The sequence below is a fragment of the Wasmannia auropunctata genome, unplaced genomic scaffold (genome assembly GCF_000956235.1).
Source record: "Wasmannia auropunctata unplaced genomic scaffold, wasmannia.A_1.0 LD336050.1, whole genome shotgun sequence".
Classification (NCBI taxonomy): domain Eukaryota; kingdom Metazoa; phylum Arthropoda; class Insecta; order Hymenoptera; family Formicidae; genus Wasmannia; species Wasmannia auropunctata.
The window spans coordinates 160,516-177,822 of NW_012026840.1; the positions used below are offsets into that span (position 1 = coordinate 160,516).

Below are 17,307 nucleotides of genomic sequence, written 5' to 3' on the forward strand. Positions count from 1 at the left end.
CAGAGATGTGTATAAGAGACAGCTAGTTGACTCTAACAGATTTCCTCTTAATGCCAGATTCTTTTTTCAGTGCAGATCTGAAAATAATTTTTCGTTGAATCATCAAAATAACTAGTTGGAATGTTAAAACTGATAAGCATTGCTATAAAACGTTTTGATATTCTAGCAATCACTTTGACTTTTACACAAAATTATTTTGATTATTGAACAAAAATTATTTTCAGATCGTAAAGATATACATAAGCAAATTTTATCGAGATGTCGCGAAAGCGCGACATTTCCGTGAAATTTAAGGAAAAGGAATAACTGATAATAAAGATTTAAATGCTTTCGACGAGGAAAAAACGCGAGAGAATCATGAGCGAGTGCAGATGGCTGCTTTATGCGAGCCATATATAGAAACGCGTAACTGGAATATCTAGTTAAGTCGCGCGCGGCTTTAAAAATGGGAGACACGTATATTTTTTATGTATCTCGCAGCAGCTGATGTACCGCAACAGCGCTGTAATGTCGCTGTGAAACGACGTCAGCTCTTTTGAAGGATATTTGAGCATTCCCACGTAGCACCCTCGAGGAAATTTACGGAAGGCACGTCTTTAGCATACATAGGTAAGGGTACGGCGGGAGGTTACCAACGTAACTCGGCACTGCCTCCGTAAACCAAAGGCGATTTAATCAACCGGATTGAAGCACTTCAATTCGCGCAGTTTCATCCCTGCCTATCTCCATCCGATCCGCCGCGAGCAGGAGGCCATTAAAGGGAACGAATCAGCGTAAAGTACACGTGGCTCCGTATAACGGTGCGCTACTATACAACGCTTAATAACAGCTTCCAGGCTCCGCAAGACGCTGGCGCGTCGGATAATTGGTGCCGGTGTCTAGGAGTCGAGATTACACGGCCAGGCTTAACTCCCGCCTGAGGTATCCATAAGATCGCTAAACAAGTGTCAAGTATCATACCTCGTTGCGCCGACATAATTTGTCGCTACACGAAAACTGCGAATTGCACTCCGTATATACGCAAAAGTTTCGAGACGTTGGGCAATTTCGATCTCGCGAGGATCTTGATGCAAGGCCAGAAACAATGAACTTTCAACTTGTAGGAAGAAAGAAATTATCTGCGAGCCTCCTTTCTATAGAATTTCCCGTTGTTCTTGCATTTTCAATTATAAATAAATGAAAAAAATATAACGTCGAACTAACTGTTGTCAATTCACGAAGATACACGTGATGATTAAAATCGCACACAAAAAAAATCCCTCGGGAACTGATTGACAAACGAAATCCGTCGCGATTGAAATCCCGTAACTGCGATATACGATACTTGTTGGTTAACGAGACCCATCCCCTCTTTTATTTTCACGTACGAAATTTTCCGTCGCAGGACGGAATTTCGAGCAGCGACGAGAAAATTCGTCGACGTCTCGCTGCCGTCTGGCGATAAGTTACGAAAAAGTTCGCCGGGCCGACGGCGATGTCACTTGACAAACTTTCCTATGACAGAACTCCGATATAGACGTGACGAGAAATCTCATGCTACATGTCACCGGTGGAAACACATCTCACTTAACCGATGTCACGAAGAGCTACACGCGAAAAATGCCGACATATGGCCGTTTGACTTTATTGACTTCACGGTAACTCGCGCGACTTGCAAACATAGAATGCCTTGATAAGATATCGCTGTAGTTTTCAACATGTCGATAAAGTGTTATCAATGTTATCATTGAAAATAATAAGTGTGTGTTGAAACAAACTTTCTTGATTGTGCAAAACAGTCATAAAATTATCGGTTCAAATATTTCAAAAGAAAACAAATTTGACTCAGAATATTCTTCTGGTGTCTCTGATTTACTTACATTAAATATTCAACTTAAATCCGAAAATTTATCCGAAAAAATTTATCTTAAAAGTGTCTTTTATACCTAGAGACTCTTAAAAGCATACCATTTCATTACATCAAGTGTAGCAGCGTGGAGAGAAAATATACGGATGTAATCATTATATATCCGGAAGAAAGCTAACGGGTTAAAGATATAATTACTGCTGTCTGGTCGTTTTATATAATTCTCGCGCTTATGTTAGAAAGGTCGTATACAACGATGGGGGGGAGGCTCCTTTGCGATATTAATGGCACAATCCTTATGTCATAGTCTCTCGTCCGGCATGTTCCAGGTTGATAACGTCGATAATTGTGTAATATGTCGGAAGGATAGTGGTGACTGAGAACAATCATAAAGGAAGCGCACTACGTGACCGATATAATGCTCCTTCGACCCATTAACAATAATAGTTTTGCTATGCGATATATAATGCGAGACCCACAATGTTACACGTATACCACACGGCTGTCAAATAGATATCCTCTTATCAAATAGATATCTAATAACGCGATATGTACCTGTATAAGGTATAAATAACAATACTACAAAGCTATTCCTGACAAAGCACGTGCAGCGGCGCTTGCCAAATAAATAGTGACATGCATTAAACTATCAACGCTTGTTGTAACAATATCCGAAATTGCAAGGGTATTAAGATAATCGGCATTGTTGACAAAACGATAAGAGCAATCCGCGGAATTACAACTACGGTCGAGAGTTTTCAAATTACATGGCGTATCAAGTGGCGCTTAATTAAAGTTTGACTTTGCTCTTTCAATCTATTGCGCCCATGTCTGACGATCTTATTGTTAGAGAGAAAATTAACCTTAAATAGGAAAGCTACTTTTCGTTTTTATGTACTCTTTCCTGTTACAACGGTTTACATTAAGCCATTATAAGTCCAGATAATAAGAAGCTTGTTACATTATTAAAAAAAAAACCACATTAAATAAAAATAGCGCTAAGTGCATTCCTTACGAAAAATGTCATCCTTAAAAGAATTTTTTTGTGATATGTCCAATATTAGATAATTAAAAGTATATTTATTCGCAAATATTATAAAATCGATTTTTAAACCAGATTTATGTGCTTCTCTTAGCATTAATCTTTCGAAATCTTTGTTCAAGAATTCGTCACGAGAAAAGAATTCTCAAAATTCCTGATATCTCTGGGGTATCCTTCGAAGAACACTCTGAGAAAGAAAAAAATCCGAGGAATCAAAAGATAAAATTCCATCGTGTCGAGCAAATATTCATGCAGGTAAACCTACCTACCCGACTGAAGGAAGAATCCGACTTGTTATTTCGAGTCAATCTAGACGCCCACGTTCGCGAAGGGACTATACCTATCGTGGCGATGATAGAAGAGATGACGAAGAACAACAAAGAAGGTAGGAATTGCACGTGAGACTTCTCTTTATTTCTACCTTGAAACAATTTAACAGGTAAACCGGCGAGATTTATATCCAATGTTAAAAATAGACACTTCACATTTTGACATCCGTTTTTTCGACTTTATCGCCGCGCATTCCTCGTCGATTTATCGCCGGTCAAATCTCCGCCGTAAGTCAAGCGGAAAATTATCTGCGGCTTCGCTGTGAAAAATGAGTAGAGCGCGAGAGTAATAGGAGAATACGTATATTCGCCGTTCTCCGGCAACGCGCAAACGGGGGAAACGAGTTCGGCGTTGCCGTCTTCGGGTCACAGAACCGGCAGCGGGTCGCAATGATTCTCGCGTTTCAATTACTACGGGTACGTCTCTTCCGTCTGAAACCCGACAAGTCCCCCCCGTCCCCGTCGGACCGAAGGAAGTGCGTTCGCAGACTTCCGAGTCGATGACCGTACTGCTCCAGGCAGATCAAGCGAGCTGTGAAACTTCAATGGTCCGAGAGCGGATTAATTATGCACGGGTCACTCGTATCTAGTTAGAAAGAGTGGTACTGCACAACTGACACGAACACGATATTATCGCTAATTAGATTTGGGCGAGCGTGATGATCTTTTGCCAAATATCAAGCTCCATTTAATACTGCAGTATTTTTATAAAATTGGTGCGCAATTTAGTGATTTATAAAAATAAATTGATTCACGATATATCGCGAATTGTTAAATATTTCTCATAATAAGACAAGAAGTATATAATTGACGCTGATAATACAGATTTCCATAACTTCGCGTACGATCGAATAAACAATTTAAATGAGTATTTAAATGCCTCAAATATGCCGTTGAATTTTCCGTTAGCATCATTGATCGAGTCTATTACAGTAGACGGTAATCCTGGCAAGGAAAATGCAAAGAAGATACTTTAGAACCGCTTCAAGTCCCGTGCAAACAAAAAAGTAAATTCCCGACGGCCGAGATTAAAAGCGAAATCGATAGCTCATCGAGATGCGCCGCGTTGCTTGATCTACAACACACCGCGCTTTCGGTGAAGCTGATTATTGCCGAAATTTAATTGACACGGCAACAAAAAATCGTGTAATTTTCGAAATCCGTTTAATGTCCCGCCTGAGAAGGCTTCGTGACTAAGAATGCTCTGTTAATACAGAAAAAGATCAATATACAAATGCCAGCCTAACCCGGTTAAAAAGTCATAAAATTTTTTCGTGAAAGAAAGCCTTCCTTTTTCGAGCGAACAAGTGTCCCATTTTAGCGCCATTTAGCGAAATGAAAATTTGCAATCATAATATTGCGCTCGAAAAATTATTGCTACGAGGTAATTACGAGAGCAAGATGAATATGAATCAAGCTAAATACGGACGAAGTCATTGCTAAAATCTCTCTTCGGATAACAGCTTCGAACAACATTTTATACGTTGCACTACATTACATCTCCTTGAATAAAGCACGCACAATGCGGTTTTGATCTGTCTATTTTTAGCATAAAAATGTAAAAAAAATTATGTATTTTATTTAATTAACAAAAATATGTGCAATGAACTCTAAAAAAAAAAAATAAATAAATAAAAGTAAAAATCCAATACAGAGTTCACGCAAAAAGACTTAACAAACAATTATATACTCAAATTCTATAGAAAATATCAATCGCGACTGACAATGAGTGGGATAACTAAAAAGAACATCGTACTGAAAAGCCGTTTCACTGCGCAATAAGCGACTGTCTTTCAATTCGAAGTACGACAGAGAAAGAAATAAAAGGAGCCCTTGTAGTAAACATTCAAATGCTATAAAAACGTTCGCCTCTCTGGGATTTTTAAAAGTTACGGCAAATGTGGATTTTTCTTGTGATTTAACTCTGATGCGATTCAAGCTAGAATTTTCGTAAGTAGAAGTAAATAAAGAAGAAATGTACAAGACGTGTATAAAAGAGAGCAAAATATTTTTCTTTACAAGTAAAATGTTTGAATTTAATTGGTACAAACTTTTCTACGTGTGTATAATGTTTTATTCCTTATACTTTGACTTGTTTGTTGTGATTACATGTAGGTATATAACTTCCATTCCGTGTTGTCTCGTATTTCAGATTCTAAGCAAAACGACGAGCAAGGAATTTTGCCGCCGATCCTACGAGAAGAAATTAGGCGACCTTCAAAACCACGCAGGAGAATCAGAAATACACCTAACAATCGAACGAAAGAGCGTGGGTGAGGAAAATCGATAATGTGTGAGTGTGTGCGAGTGCTCGAAATATTCTTCGAATATTCCATATATCAAAATTGTACATTGAGACAATACGTCAGAGAGGTACGGTCTACGGACACGCGCATCCTTCGTAAAAAGTTTACGAAAAAGTCAGGTCCTTTCCCCTCTTTCCGATCGCACGTTGATGTCGCGATTTTATTTAAGACAAATATCAGAGAGACTGCACATATCTCAACTGACATCTGCTTGACCAAGTTATCCCGAAATCTGGCAGACAAGCGAAAAACAGATCAACAGGGAGGGAATAGAGTGGCGGGTAGAGGTGGGCTCATCGAGCTGCGGTTACGTCGTAGTCGCTGATTTTCCGAGGGGGAAGGAAAAGTCGGTCGGGGAAAGCGTATTGATCGACGAAGATGGGGTCCAGCCCGTTGACGACGCGAAGTACGGCTACTTTGCTGACTGGAATCCGGTTATACTCGGGGACTCGAGGGCGCGAAAACGATTTTCGACGATCGTTTTCCCACCCACGCGCGGCCGCTACTCTCTGAACACGTCATCAGCGATACGATAGGGTGAAACGACGAACGAAACGACGAGTGATACGTAGATGGGGACATTTTTAACGATTCCTGCACGGCGGTTTGTCCAGGACAGGAGGACGCAGGATCTAGATGTCTGGCCGGCCTCGGGCCAAGGACACGCGCAACGTCCGCTCTCTTTCACCCCGTTTGCGCAAACCATCCCTTCTTCACCTCCTCCCCGGTTGCCATTCTCCCATAACGCCCGCCCTCTCCTTCTCTCTTTCTCTCTCTCGTTCGCAAGATCTTTCCATCTCTACCGCCCTTTAATCGTCGCTGAATTAATCTGCATACTGCGAATAGTGTTCTCTCGATCGGAATACACGCGATGCGCACTTTCCCTTTGAGATTTATCCGTAATCGGCAAGCGGTGGAATTAGCGCGAGGAGAGAGAATTAGCGTCTGTTAGATCCTCCGGAATTAGCGTTTTGAAACCACGGCAGCTTTTTCCCTGCCAAACGGGGGTGCAATTAAAATCACTTACATGTCGCGAGAGTTGATAACGTATAGATCGTAAAAGGAGAATACTGTACCCGAACGACATTTCTTTTTTAACGGCACTTTCAATGGCACTTAATCTTAAGTATACATATAGATGTTCTTCGATAGCTCCATTCGATACCGAGAGTAGAGATATCTGTATGCGTATGTATATCCAGGCCAAGGACGGAGCCCGTCGAGCCCCGTTTCTTTCATCTCTCATTCACCCTCTATTTTATTAATCTCCGCTCGATTCATGCTGGAATAGTGGATGAAGAAATATTTCGCCAAGTCGCGAGATTGAAAGAAAAAAATTGAAAGAAAAAGAACGAGCCAGCGAGATCGATGATTCGCGAGTCTTCCTCCTTCTTCCCGTCTATAACAGATCGGTTTATTATGTGCTATGAGACTTGAATTTTCTCCATTTGTATCTCCTACGCCTCTTGGGCGAACGACGCGGAAATTGCACTTTTGTGATTGCAGTGATTGCTCATTCATGGCGCGGAGTTCTCGCGATGAAACTATCGCGCTCTTGTGTGACGCGATGAAACGCTCGCGCGATTAAGCGATTACAAGTGAAACAAAAACTGCTTCGTGCATTGAAATTGAAGTATTATTGAATAATTTAAATATTAAATATTATTAAATAATTTAAATATTAAATATTATTAAATAATTGAAATAAAATCTCTGTTCAAAATAATAAAGTAACAATAAGGTATTTAAAAATATGTTAGAAATATCCTTTTCGAATTTTGCCAGCGCGGCTCTTCTTTGAATACACAGCAAATGTAACAGCTGCCAGCTGCTGCATACACAATCGTTTACACACATGCGCGCGCGAATATCGTATAAATACTTCGCAATCAATTACACCACGATTATTATACTAGCCCGCGCGTACGTGTTCCGCACAGAAGTGCAGATTTCACGGGCCGATGCTTCGATCAATAGAAACCGCACGATGTGTCATGTGTCCCGTTTTGCGCAAAACAACGCATCTCCGATTCCAGAATCCACGATTCGCGCGCGTCGATTTACAAAAGCGAAGATATGTATATTATTCTCATTATATACGCGCGTAATTGTACACGTTTAATCGTGTACAATTCGTGGGCGCAGCAAATATCGTTTTGTGCATTTTTACTGAGAAAAAAAAAGTTGTTAAAATAATTAAATGCGTTTTGTTGACAGTTTTTCTTTGGTTCAATTATATATGTTTTTGAATTAAACATACATCAATAACATTAGCATGATATTTTTGTGAATTAACAAATATTTATTTGACAGCCCGTGACCGCCAACTGCCAAGTATACAGCTGAATCAAAAAATATTCATTTGATTTTACACTTTTTTTTCTCAGTGGAACGTATAAAGTTCTCACAGATTTTTCGGAACGTGAAGATAATTCATATAGACCCTCTCTCGCGCGGCTTCGAAGTTCATCAAATATCCCGTCTCGGTCGACCTCTTCGCGCACATTTTCACGGTGATCAAATAAGCCGCGATCTCTATCGCCTGTTATAATGCACGGTATCCAATCCCTGCCCGCCGCGTTTCTCATCCGGCGGAAGGAATAGGGGAGGGAAGGGAATATTTTTCGAGAGAGAGAAAATTTCTCTTGAACGATGGCACTTAACGATTCGCCTTTGCAACTTGCTCTTTGTCCATAAGACTGGCCGGCGAAGCGCTGATGGAAGCGCGATTTCCGATAATACCATTGTAAACGCTTCACCGCGCTGTACGCAAAGCGAGAGCGCGCTGAGTCGAACGAGCAAAGTGACCCAGCCGCCTTTTCATTGGGTTTCGCCCGTCGAAGAAATGCGCAACAACAAAAACCGTTGTACATTATCACAGGTAACGAATTAAAAAAGACGCTCGAGCGCGCGGAAAATATAAAAATTATATAAAAATATGGACCACGAGAGGAGATCTCGATACGACCAATATTTGAGAAAGAACAGAGAGACAACTTCAGAAAGGGTTGAAATAACATTCCTCGCAACGCACTCCTGTATCTGCGTCGTAGTTGAAACAAGCAAAACGTATCTGATCTGAAAATAAGTGATCATTATGTATAACGTGATTCTCCAATTCTAAAACGAGACTGGATGCAATCTCTTTATATACCGAGAAGTACACGAGACAGAAAAGAAGCTTCTCCTCTTCTGCACGAACAGCGAAAAATAATTTTGATAGTTCCAAACTGAGTATTATCGTGAAAAAACCTTAGGATATCCAAAGAAATTACTTAAAAAGAATAAAGATATCATAAAGAGGACATCATAAAGGGAATATCATAAAAAGAGAGCAAACGCCAAGGTTTCAGAAACATTTCGTGCATTTCAAAAATTAATGCGACTCCTCAATTATTTGGGCAAGCAAGGGCTCGGTATATATTACTGCGGTGGTAGTCCCGCGCCGGTAGGAGAGAACACTTTCCTCGAAGAGAAATCGCGCGAAAGGTACACTATAATTTCTAAGTGGTATCATATCTCTGTCGGGGACCTAAGTACAAAAAGGTTCGCAAGATAAAGGGCGTATGAATAATACAAAGGCAATTTCCGGGAGAGGAGATACACACCGCACACGGTATCACGTGCGTGCAAGTGCAAATAACCGCGCTCAGGGGAGAGAAATCGAATTTTCTGCGGGCACATAGGACGATTTAGCGGCGTGCGTAATCAAAGGACTGACGGCCGAGGCAAATTAACCAGCGATTGTGCAAATCCGGCGCAAACGTGAGCTATAAATGTAAAGGGTTTTTAATCTATACTAATTTGTTTTCACGCGCGCGCACGTATGAAACGTGAATGACGTAGAAGTATTAACGTGACGTAGGAATATATATTCCATCGTGGATATTACTAGAGAATCGTATTTATTTTATATATAAACTCGAAAAAACCATGCGTTTCATCTTCCTAAATTAAAATAACTGACGTTTCAGTAACTGGATTTCTGTACGCTTCAGTATGAAGATTAAAATCTGTCCTACGCGTATATCTCTGAGAGCTTCAGACGGCAAGGTAGTTAAATAAAAAGGTAAATACAGCAAAATAAATCTGTCGTCTAAATAACCGTTCTCCCGACTTTTGAATTTATATACGTACTGATGCAAGTGTAGTAAAAAATTTTCTTCGAGAGTTCGCCGCTTCCGCATTTTTAGTTTCGCCCTCTGAGAAATTTCCCGGAAATGCACCGTGTCGAAAAGTCTACTCATGTAAGAGCGCCTCTCTGATTCGGACAAATAAGAGTACGTCTCGCAATAAGGCGCGAGGCGAACGGCATGTGCGTGGCGCGACGATGTGTGTTCTGAAATATTTCGCTCCTTCTCGCGAACTTGTCGCGCGGTTTTTTTTTCCTGCCCCGTCTCGACATAACGTACGTTAGTTCATTTTCCCTCACGCCTCACTGAGCTTCGTTATAAGCATTCTACGAAGAATTCCGCTCTTACGGAATGAAATACGATCGTTACGCGAAGTGCCTCAGCTCGGCGGCGGCGCGCGAGGAAAGCGGCGAAAAAAATAATAAAATGCGTAAAAAGCGGAGATATGATACGGGCGAAAGGATTCATAGGATCCACAGAACGCTGGCGTAATGATTTGTTTTCATTGAAGAAGGAAATAATTTATATTGTTACGTTATACGCGCGCGAGCGAGGAAGCGAATTTCCGAAGTGCAACGCGCCATGAATTCTCTCTGTGTGAACCGCGGAGTATAACAAAGCACGACCTACTTCAAAAGAAATCATTATTTGTCGACTCGCACACTCGGACTGTTTCGAGTAACGATAAAATTCTCAAGTTACGCTAAAATTAGAGAAGCATTGCTCCTATATATTAATCTCGGTGAAATTCAATTGAGTTAATATCAAATGCATATAAAAATTTTGACGATGCTCAGTGATTATAGACGAACCCAAAACGATCGTCACAACGCTGAAAATTATATTCGCTCGAAATTTAAGAAAAAAATTTTTTTAAATCTTTGAGAGGATTCTCAGAAAATAAAATCATAAATATTCACAAATAATATTAGAGTGATATTAAATAAATCATGAATATTACATACGAAAATCAAAGAGATTATAATAGAGCTGGGAGATCAATAGAAATTACAAATAGTTGACTGATAATACATTCAATTAAACGATAATATTCGTTTGTAATCGTATTACTCTAATGCAACGCAAACCCCAAATGTGTCCCGCTGGCAAAGCACGGAATGCCGTTAGCTATTTTGCTAAATACGCACATGTGCTTCGCAGCCATTCTAGGAAATCAAATCTCTATTGAATGCAGTAGAAACGAACGATTGAATACGAGTAGACATCAAAATGCATGGGACACATGTTCCACGTCGCGATCAATATCGCACGCTCTTTTAACCTTTTTATGTTGATTGAAGCCAATGGCTTGATAAGTGCCATTTAGCATTTATCATGCATTTGAAAAATATACGTGTATATTATAAATAAATTGTAAATATATTATAAATAATATTTCATTAATCTTCATTTTGTACTATAAAGAAAATAATTTCTGTGATGGAGATCAGTGCTAATATAAGCCGCCTTTATACAAGCTTTTCAGAATCTTCCTCCTGTATCTGCGGGCGAGGAATTAATTAAAACTTTCCAGTGTAATTTTCGGACCAAGGGTAGAGTTAAAGAACGGATTAATTTTTCTCTGACACACAACGAGTAGGCGTAAACGCCCGAAAATTGTGGTCAAAATTGAATACAACCTGCGCAGATATTTTCTTTTTAAATATTAAAATGCCTGTCTCAAAATAATCGCATACACGGTGTTCAGGAAAGGCGAAGAGTAAGCTCGACGTTCGAGATAAGTGTGAGTTAAGTTATTCGCCCGTGCTTTCAATTTTGCCTATCTAAAAACAATTTAAACGAAACGCTGTTTTACGCGAGGTTGCAGCGATAACGTAAGCGCTTGACGCGACGTGCGTTCAAAATGATATATACCCGGAAGTGAAGCTCGTGAAAAATTCCACACGCAAGACGTGCTTTAATCCCGCAAATAACGATGTAAAACAATGGCGGTCCCAAGTGATTCCTTAACGCGAGCGACGATGGCGGCCATCGATCCTCGCGCCTCCGAACGGTACATTCACATTATGGGGCGGAACTCACCGGCGCCGAAAGCCTGCTGTCCATTCTTGTCGTCAGTCGGGGTGCCTTCTAAACTCGCGGGACCGCTGTCCGCCCCGCCGGTTGCACTGCAAAAATATTTTCCCTCGTGCATTCCATTGTTTATCCGAGACAAGATCGAATCGAGCGGGAACGCTCGCGAATGATAAATAGTGTTGGTGGGTCGTTGCATGTGAAATATCGAATTCCAAAAGTTTCAGCTTTTTATGGAACTTTTATTATAAAGTGAACGTCCTTCAAGATAATAGGTATTATCGCGTTAAAGTGGCGTGACTCAAGTACGTTTTTTTTCTTTGATTTTTGCCAAGTTACCAGCAAATTTGTGAAAACATAGAATGGAAGAAAAGTTAAAAACTTACGATTGACTTTTAATCTTTTCCCTTTTTTTTTTTAAATTTAATCGGAAAGAGAACAATTTTTCACGTTGAGAGACACAAAAGAGAAGACGGTGATTGAATTTTTTCAATTTTATTTCCTATACATTTTATTTCCTCAGAAATTATCCTGTCGCGATATGTCGTTGATACAAAAGCGGCATTTCACACACAAAGACCTAATATAAAGCGTAAATAAAAACACATATATACATTAACACCCACCTGCTAGCATCGTCATCCTTGACTTGCTCGCCGACGGGAGGCTGGCTTTCCTCAGGCTGACTCTCTTCCGTCTCGGCTGGTGGCGGGGCCTCACCCTCGGCAGCCCCGGTGCCGCGGCTTAATCCGGGTATACCGCCGCTCAACCAGCCGGACATTTGATTCTTTACTCCGGCGAACATCTCCAATTTATTGCCTTTCGGACTGCAAGACAGAGAACCAGAGAGCGTATCTTGAATCTGTGATCATTGCGGGGAGAAACGTGAATTTAAATGGAAATTCTGAATGAAAAGAGAGTTCTACGACTTCACTAAAACGCGAATTCACCCGCACAATATATCTATTTAAAAGGGATATTAAAACCTTAAAAGATTGGCTGGATATATTCGGAATATGGCAGTGAAATATGAGATAATCATTCGTATTAACGGGAGAATGCCAAAGTGATTAATCAGGCAACGCTAATAGCGTGGCTCTTCGCAGCAATGAAAGCAATAGAAACATTCCCAGTAAATGCAACTCAATTGTTATGCAATTTTCTGTGTATACTTGTGTATGTTATAAAACGCACACTCAATGGACAGCACAATGAAAAACGGATGTAAACGCCGCGCTGCACGATAAACCGCAACGCACAACCGATCGATTAATTAGATTAGTGCTGGAGAAATCGGATTACACGAGAAAGCGTGGGCTTGGGCAGAGTTACAAAACGCGACCTTTTTAATCACTTGCTCAAATTCGAGCGCATGAAAGACAGCCACGTCCTGAAAACATCCTTACTCGGTCAAAATTTAATGTCCCGCCGGAGAGACGTGAACGTTATAATTTATGTGCCGTGTCGCGCGGTAGGAAAGCGACTCTAATTATAATTATCAGTGCAAAGGACTTGCCGGGACAAAATTCCCATTGGCATTAATTGCGTTTGGGTTGTGAATTTCGGCGAAAATAGATAAGGACAGCGAGAATTTCGAAATGCGTTAGACACGAATTTGCAACGGTCGTACAACCCAATTTGCATACACAATAGAAACGATAATATTCCACTTTTTCTATTAATATATTCTCGGAAGATGTATGCACTTCAAAAATTTATTTATACAAAATCAAATTAACTGCAATATTTTCTTTACATATATAATTCAATTCCCCTAATCATTCGGTATACCTATATTATAGGTATACCTATATTATATAATTAGATTGTCACAGAAAAAATCAATTATTAACAAAATATTTTATTCTGACATACATTGACATAAAATATGAAATTATTTAATAAAATATTCGTTTTTTTATTATTTTATTTCTTAGACAAATTAATTAAGTTTTTTAAAGAAAAAGTTTAATTACATTTTAGAAAAGTACACATTAAAAACTGTATGATTTTTCTTAAATGCAATTATGTGTTTTGCTTGGCTCTCCAATTAATTTCTATTTGGCGTATAAAAGAATAAAAATAATATGATCGAAAGATATTTTATTATATAGTTTATATATTGCATTTGCATACAAGTCATCGAAAAATTAATAGAATTTAGACATTTTATTATGTCAAAATATGTCACAATAAAACATATCTAAATTCTATTAATTTTTCGATTATTTGCATGCATATGCAAAATGATCGAAGAAATCGAATTATAAAGAGGAAATATTACGTTTCAATTTTAAAAATATCTCGCTAACGCTCATACATTTTGTAAAATATATATAAAATATATCTCTGGAATGTGTACAGATAATACATACAAATATGTCGCGGTAAATATTTAATTCCAATCAAATTTTCATTGGGAGAAAACGCGCGAATTTGTCGCGTGTAAACGCGTTGTTGCTGCAAAAGTGCGCGCGTACTATGCGATTCTCATTTCGCGAAATTCCGTACGACTGTACATACATCCCGTCAGGTCGATCGAACGTGGAGCATCACGGCTGCACCGCGGAGGAGGATTGATTTCGCGCGAGAGCGGACGGCGGCGTCGTCGTTGTGTGCGCTGACATTTGACGCGTGCCGTGTCATTGCGCACACACGATTTCGCGCAGGAAGTACACACGAGTCCCACGGGGAGCATAGTCCACGCGATACCATCGTGAAATCGGCGGAAACGGTTTTTATGAGAGAATATTTTATTATGCAGTACACATTATACGACGCACACGACGTGCGATCACATATCGCACGATCGCGCGTTTCTCGAAATAATTGGGAAATGCAACAATCCGCATTAAAATGGATGCGAATAAGCGGAGGAGAGAGAATTTTTTTTTTACAGAATTTTATCGAAATTCCGTTTTTTTTTCATGTTGTGTAACAGCGAAAATAATACGCGCGCACGTGATATATGTGTGTGTTAAAAAAGAAGTAATCAATAAAAGATTGAAATAAATACAATCAATTTTCTAATAAAAATATAAAAATATACATGCTTCTTGCTATTTCTAGATTATAAATAAAACGCCAGTAAATAAAGTGTGGTTCACGTTAAAGGATGATAATATATATGCCACATGGTGTGAATCACACCTGGAGTGTAAATTTAAGCTAGACTATAACTTAAATAATAGATTTATAAATATTAGAAAGAATCACGCGGAAGAATATATTGCAATTTCTATTTCTATCACGTTTAACCATACGACGTTTTTGTTACTACGTTCCAAATTAACCGTTACAATCATAACAATGCATCGCGCTAGCACAAACGGTTCGATTTCAAATGAGTTTTTACACAATAAACTTAATAAACACACACATACACACACACGTGCACCCACGTATGTAAACTCTGTAATATTGCCCGTCGTAGAATATTTTATCGATACTACGAATCGCATTATAATTACTGTATATACAGAGTCATAGGGATCTGCCGTTGTGACACGTCAGAAACAGATAACACACTATTATCGGCAAAATATCTATTGTATTCATATCGAAGACTGGACGCAAAATTGTGTTTGTCATGAGTTTTATCGAACGGATAGATGAACATCTGAATGACTCATCCAATGCGAGATAATTCCGATAATTCTCTGATTGTCGAAGTCAAAAATATAAACATCGCTGCGGATAATTTAATTTAAATTCTCTAAAACATTTATTCTCCAATCCACATTCTGTTTAAAGTATAATAAAATATACTTTATATTTTTGTTTGTTAAGAAATATGTAATATAAAAATAAAGAGTCTATATTTAACAATGTATTGTATAAAATATTATTTCTCTGTCATTACATTCGCGATGTGCGCGATATTCGCGATAAGAAATATGACGCGAAATGACTTTTGAAAATTCAATCTCGATTACCAACGCGGTGATAAATCCCACATAAATAGGATTTGAATCGGGCGCGAGTGAAAAGAAAAGAACAAAAGGGAAAACATAAACATCGTTCAGGCATTTAAGCCCCGTTCTCTTTCAAGTGCGCTTTTCGCACATTGTCCGTACTTAAAACAAAATTAAATACATATTCGAAGTGACAGTTCGAAAAAGGAGGAAACGAGAGAGAAACAACTGTGGGAGGATGCAAAAAAATGCGGCCGAGGAGGAAACGGAAGCGAGCGCGCGTCGGCGAGATCTTGGCAATTGTACGAATTTGGCGTCGCGATCCGCGTCGCGCCAGTTTACGTAAGCCGGGCGTTATTGATCTAATCACGAAAAAGCATCCTCCGAGGCGAGGAGGTTATGCCGCTGATCTCGAACGCGGCGTAATTTTTCTCCGAGTGAACGAGGAGAACGGACGCGAGAGCTCCCTCGGGAGACGAGCTCCTCCGTGATCGCGACTTATCTCGTCAATTCTCGACGACTCTTGGCGTTTGACACTCGCGACAATCCGCTCGACTCCCAGATCCGGCTTCTCCTCGTCGCGCAACGTCGCGGACGTCGAACTTACCGGAACCGTGGCGAGATTACGAGAATATTACATTTTGACTACAGGGGTGGAGGGAGGGGCAAGGAGGGGAGAACCGTGAAGGGAAATCCGCGTCCATGCAAAGCGGAGTCTGGCGGAGTCGCGGGAGAGGATCGATTCGCGCGTAACTCCACGGCTGACAGCCGTTCGCGACGCAGTTTGCGACGACACGACATATGCATGACGTCGCGGCGAGTAACGGCGATGTAATGACGCGTAAACGACGACGACGACGACGACGACGGACGAACGAAATCCGCGAAAACACCCGTGGCGAATCGTCGTGGGAGAAGGGGGAGGGAGACTAGCAGACGAACTCCCTCCCCCGCCCATCGTCGCCCCGACCGTCGGAGCGACGACGTTGCAGGTTATGGCAGAACGGTCGTACCTGGTATTGTTCTTTTTCTCGAGATCCGCGCTGGTCTCGACGTCCGGGGACGTGGGTTTGGGCACGTCGGACGGCGCCTCGCCGCCGTTCTCGGGCTTCTTGCCCATCCAGTTGGACACCTGATTCGTCAGGCCGGAGAACATCTTGCGACGTGTGGCGTCGATCGGCTGAAATCTACTATCTCTCTCTCTCTCTCTCTCTCACGTTTTCTTTCTCACTTCCCCCGCTCGATCGAGAACGACGACGTTTCTCGCTTCACTCGACGGAAATCGCAACTGTCACCGAAGCCCTCGCGGGACCGGAGTGACGACGGATACAAGAATACCTCGTCCGTCCTCGCGACAGCGCAGCCACGAACTGCGTAAGCGGCACGTGCACGCGCGCAACTCGCGTCGCGCACCCGTCGCGACGCCAGCGACGCCCGGCCTTGCGCGGCCGGCCCGCGAACCACCGCCGACCATCGATTGCACGGCGCGGCGTCGCGCGCGGCCCGCGGCCGCGCGCCGCCTTGATTCTCGAATTTCGAGACTGCGAGAGATCGCGTGTGCTACGCTGACGGCAGCGATGACGGGACAATGCGCGAGACGATTCTTTGCGGGATAACGATGCGGATGCTCTGGTTCTCCAGATGATCGATTGGAATCTACAGCGAGAGCCAGATTTATATAGGAAAAACGAGTGAATTGATAG

The 17,307-nt window shown here is 41.0% G+C and overlaps 1 protein-coding gene across 2 annotated transcripts in view; it reads right to left on the bottom strand.

The window, feature by feature from the left end:
• LOC105451511 (synapse-associated protein of 47 kDa) overlaps positions 1-16,970 on the bottom strand; it is a 68,378-nt gene extending 51,408 nt beyond the window's left edge. For both annotated transcript variants that reach the window (XM_011692003.1, XM_011692002.1), the window contains exons 1-3: positions 16,618-16,970; positions 12,317-12,517; positions 11,700-11,785 (exon numbers count right to left, since the gene is read on the bottom strand). In XM_011692003.1, the coding sequence (XP_011690305.1) occupies positions 11,700-11,785; positions 12,317-12,517; positions 16,618-16,760 (430 nt within the window). In that variant the 5' untranslated portion in view covers positions 16,761-16,970. The remainder of the gene's footprint in view (positions 1-11,699; positions 11,786-12,316; positions 12,518-16,617) is intronic.
• Between the last annotated feature and the right edge of the window lie 337 nt (positions 16,971-17,307).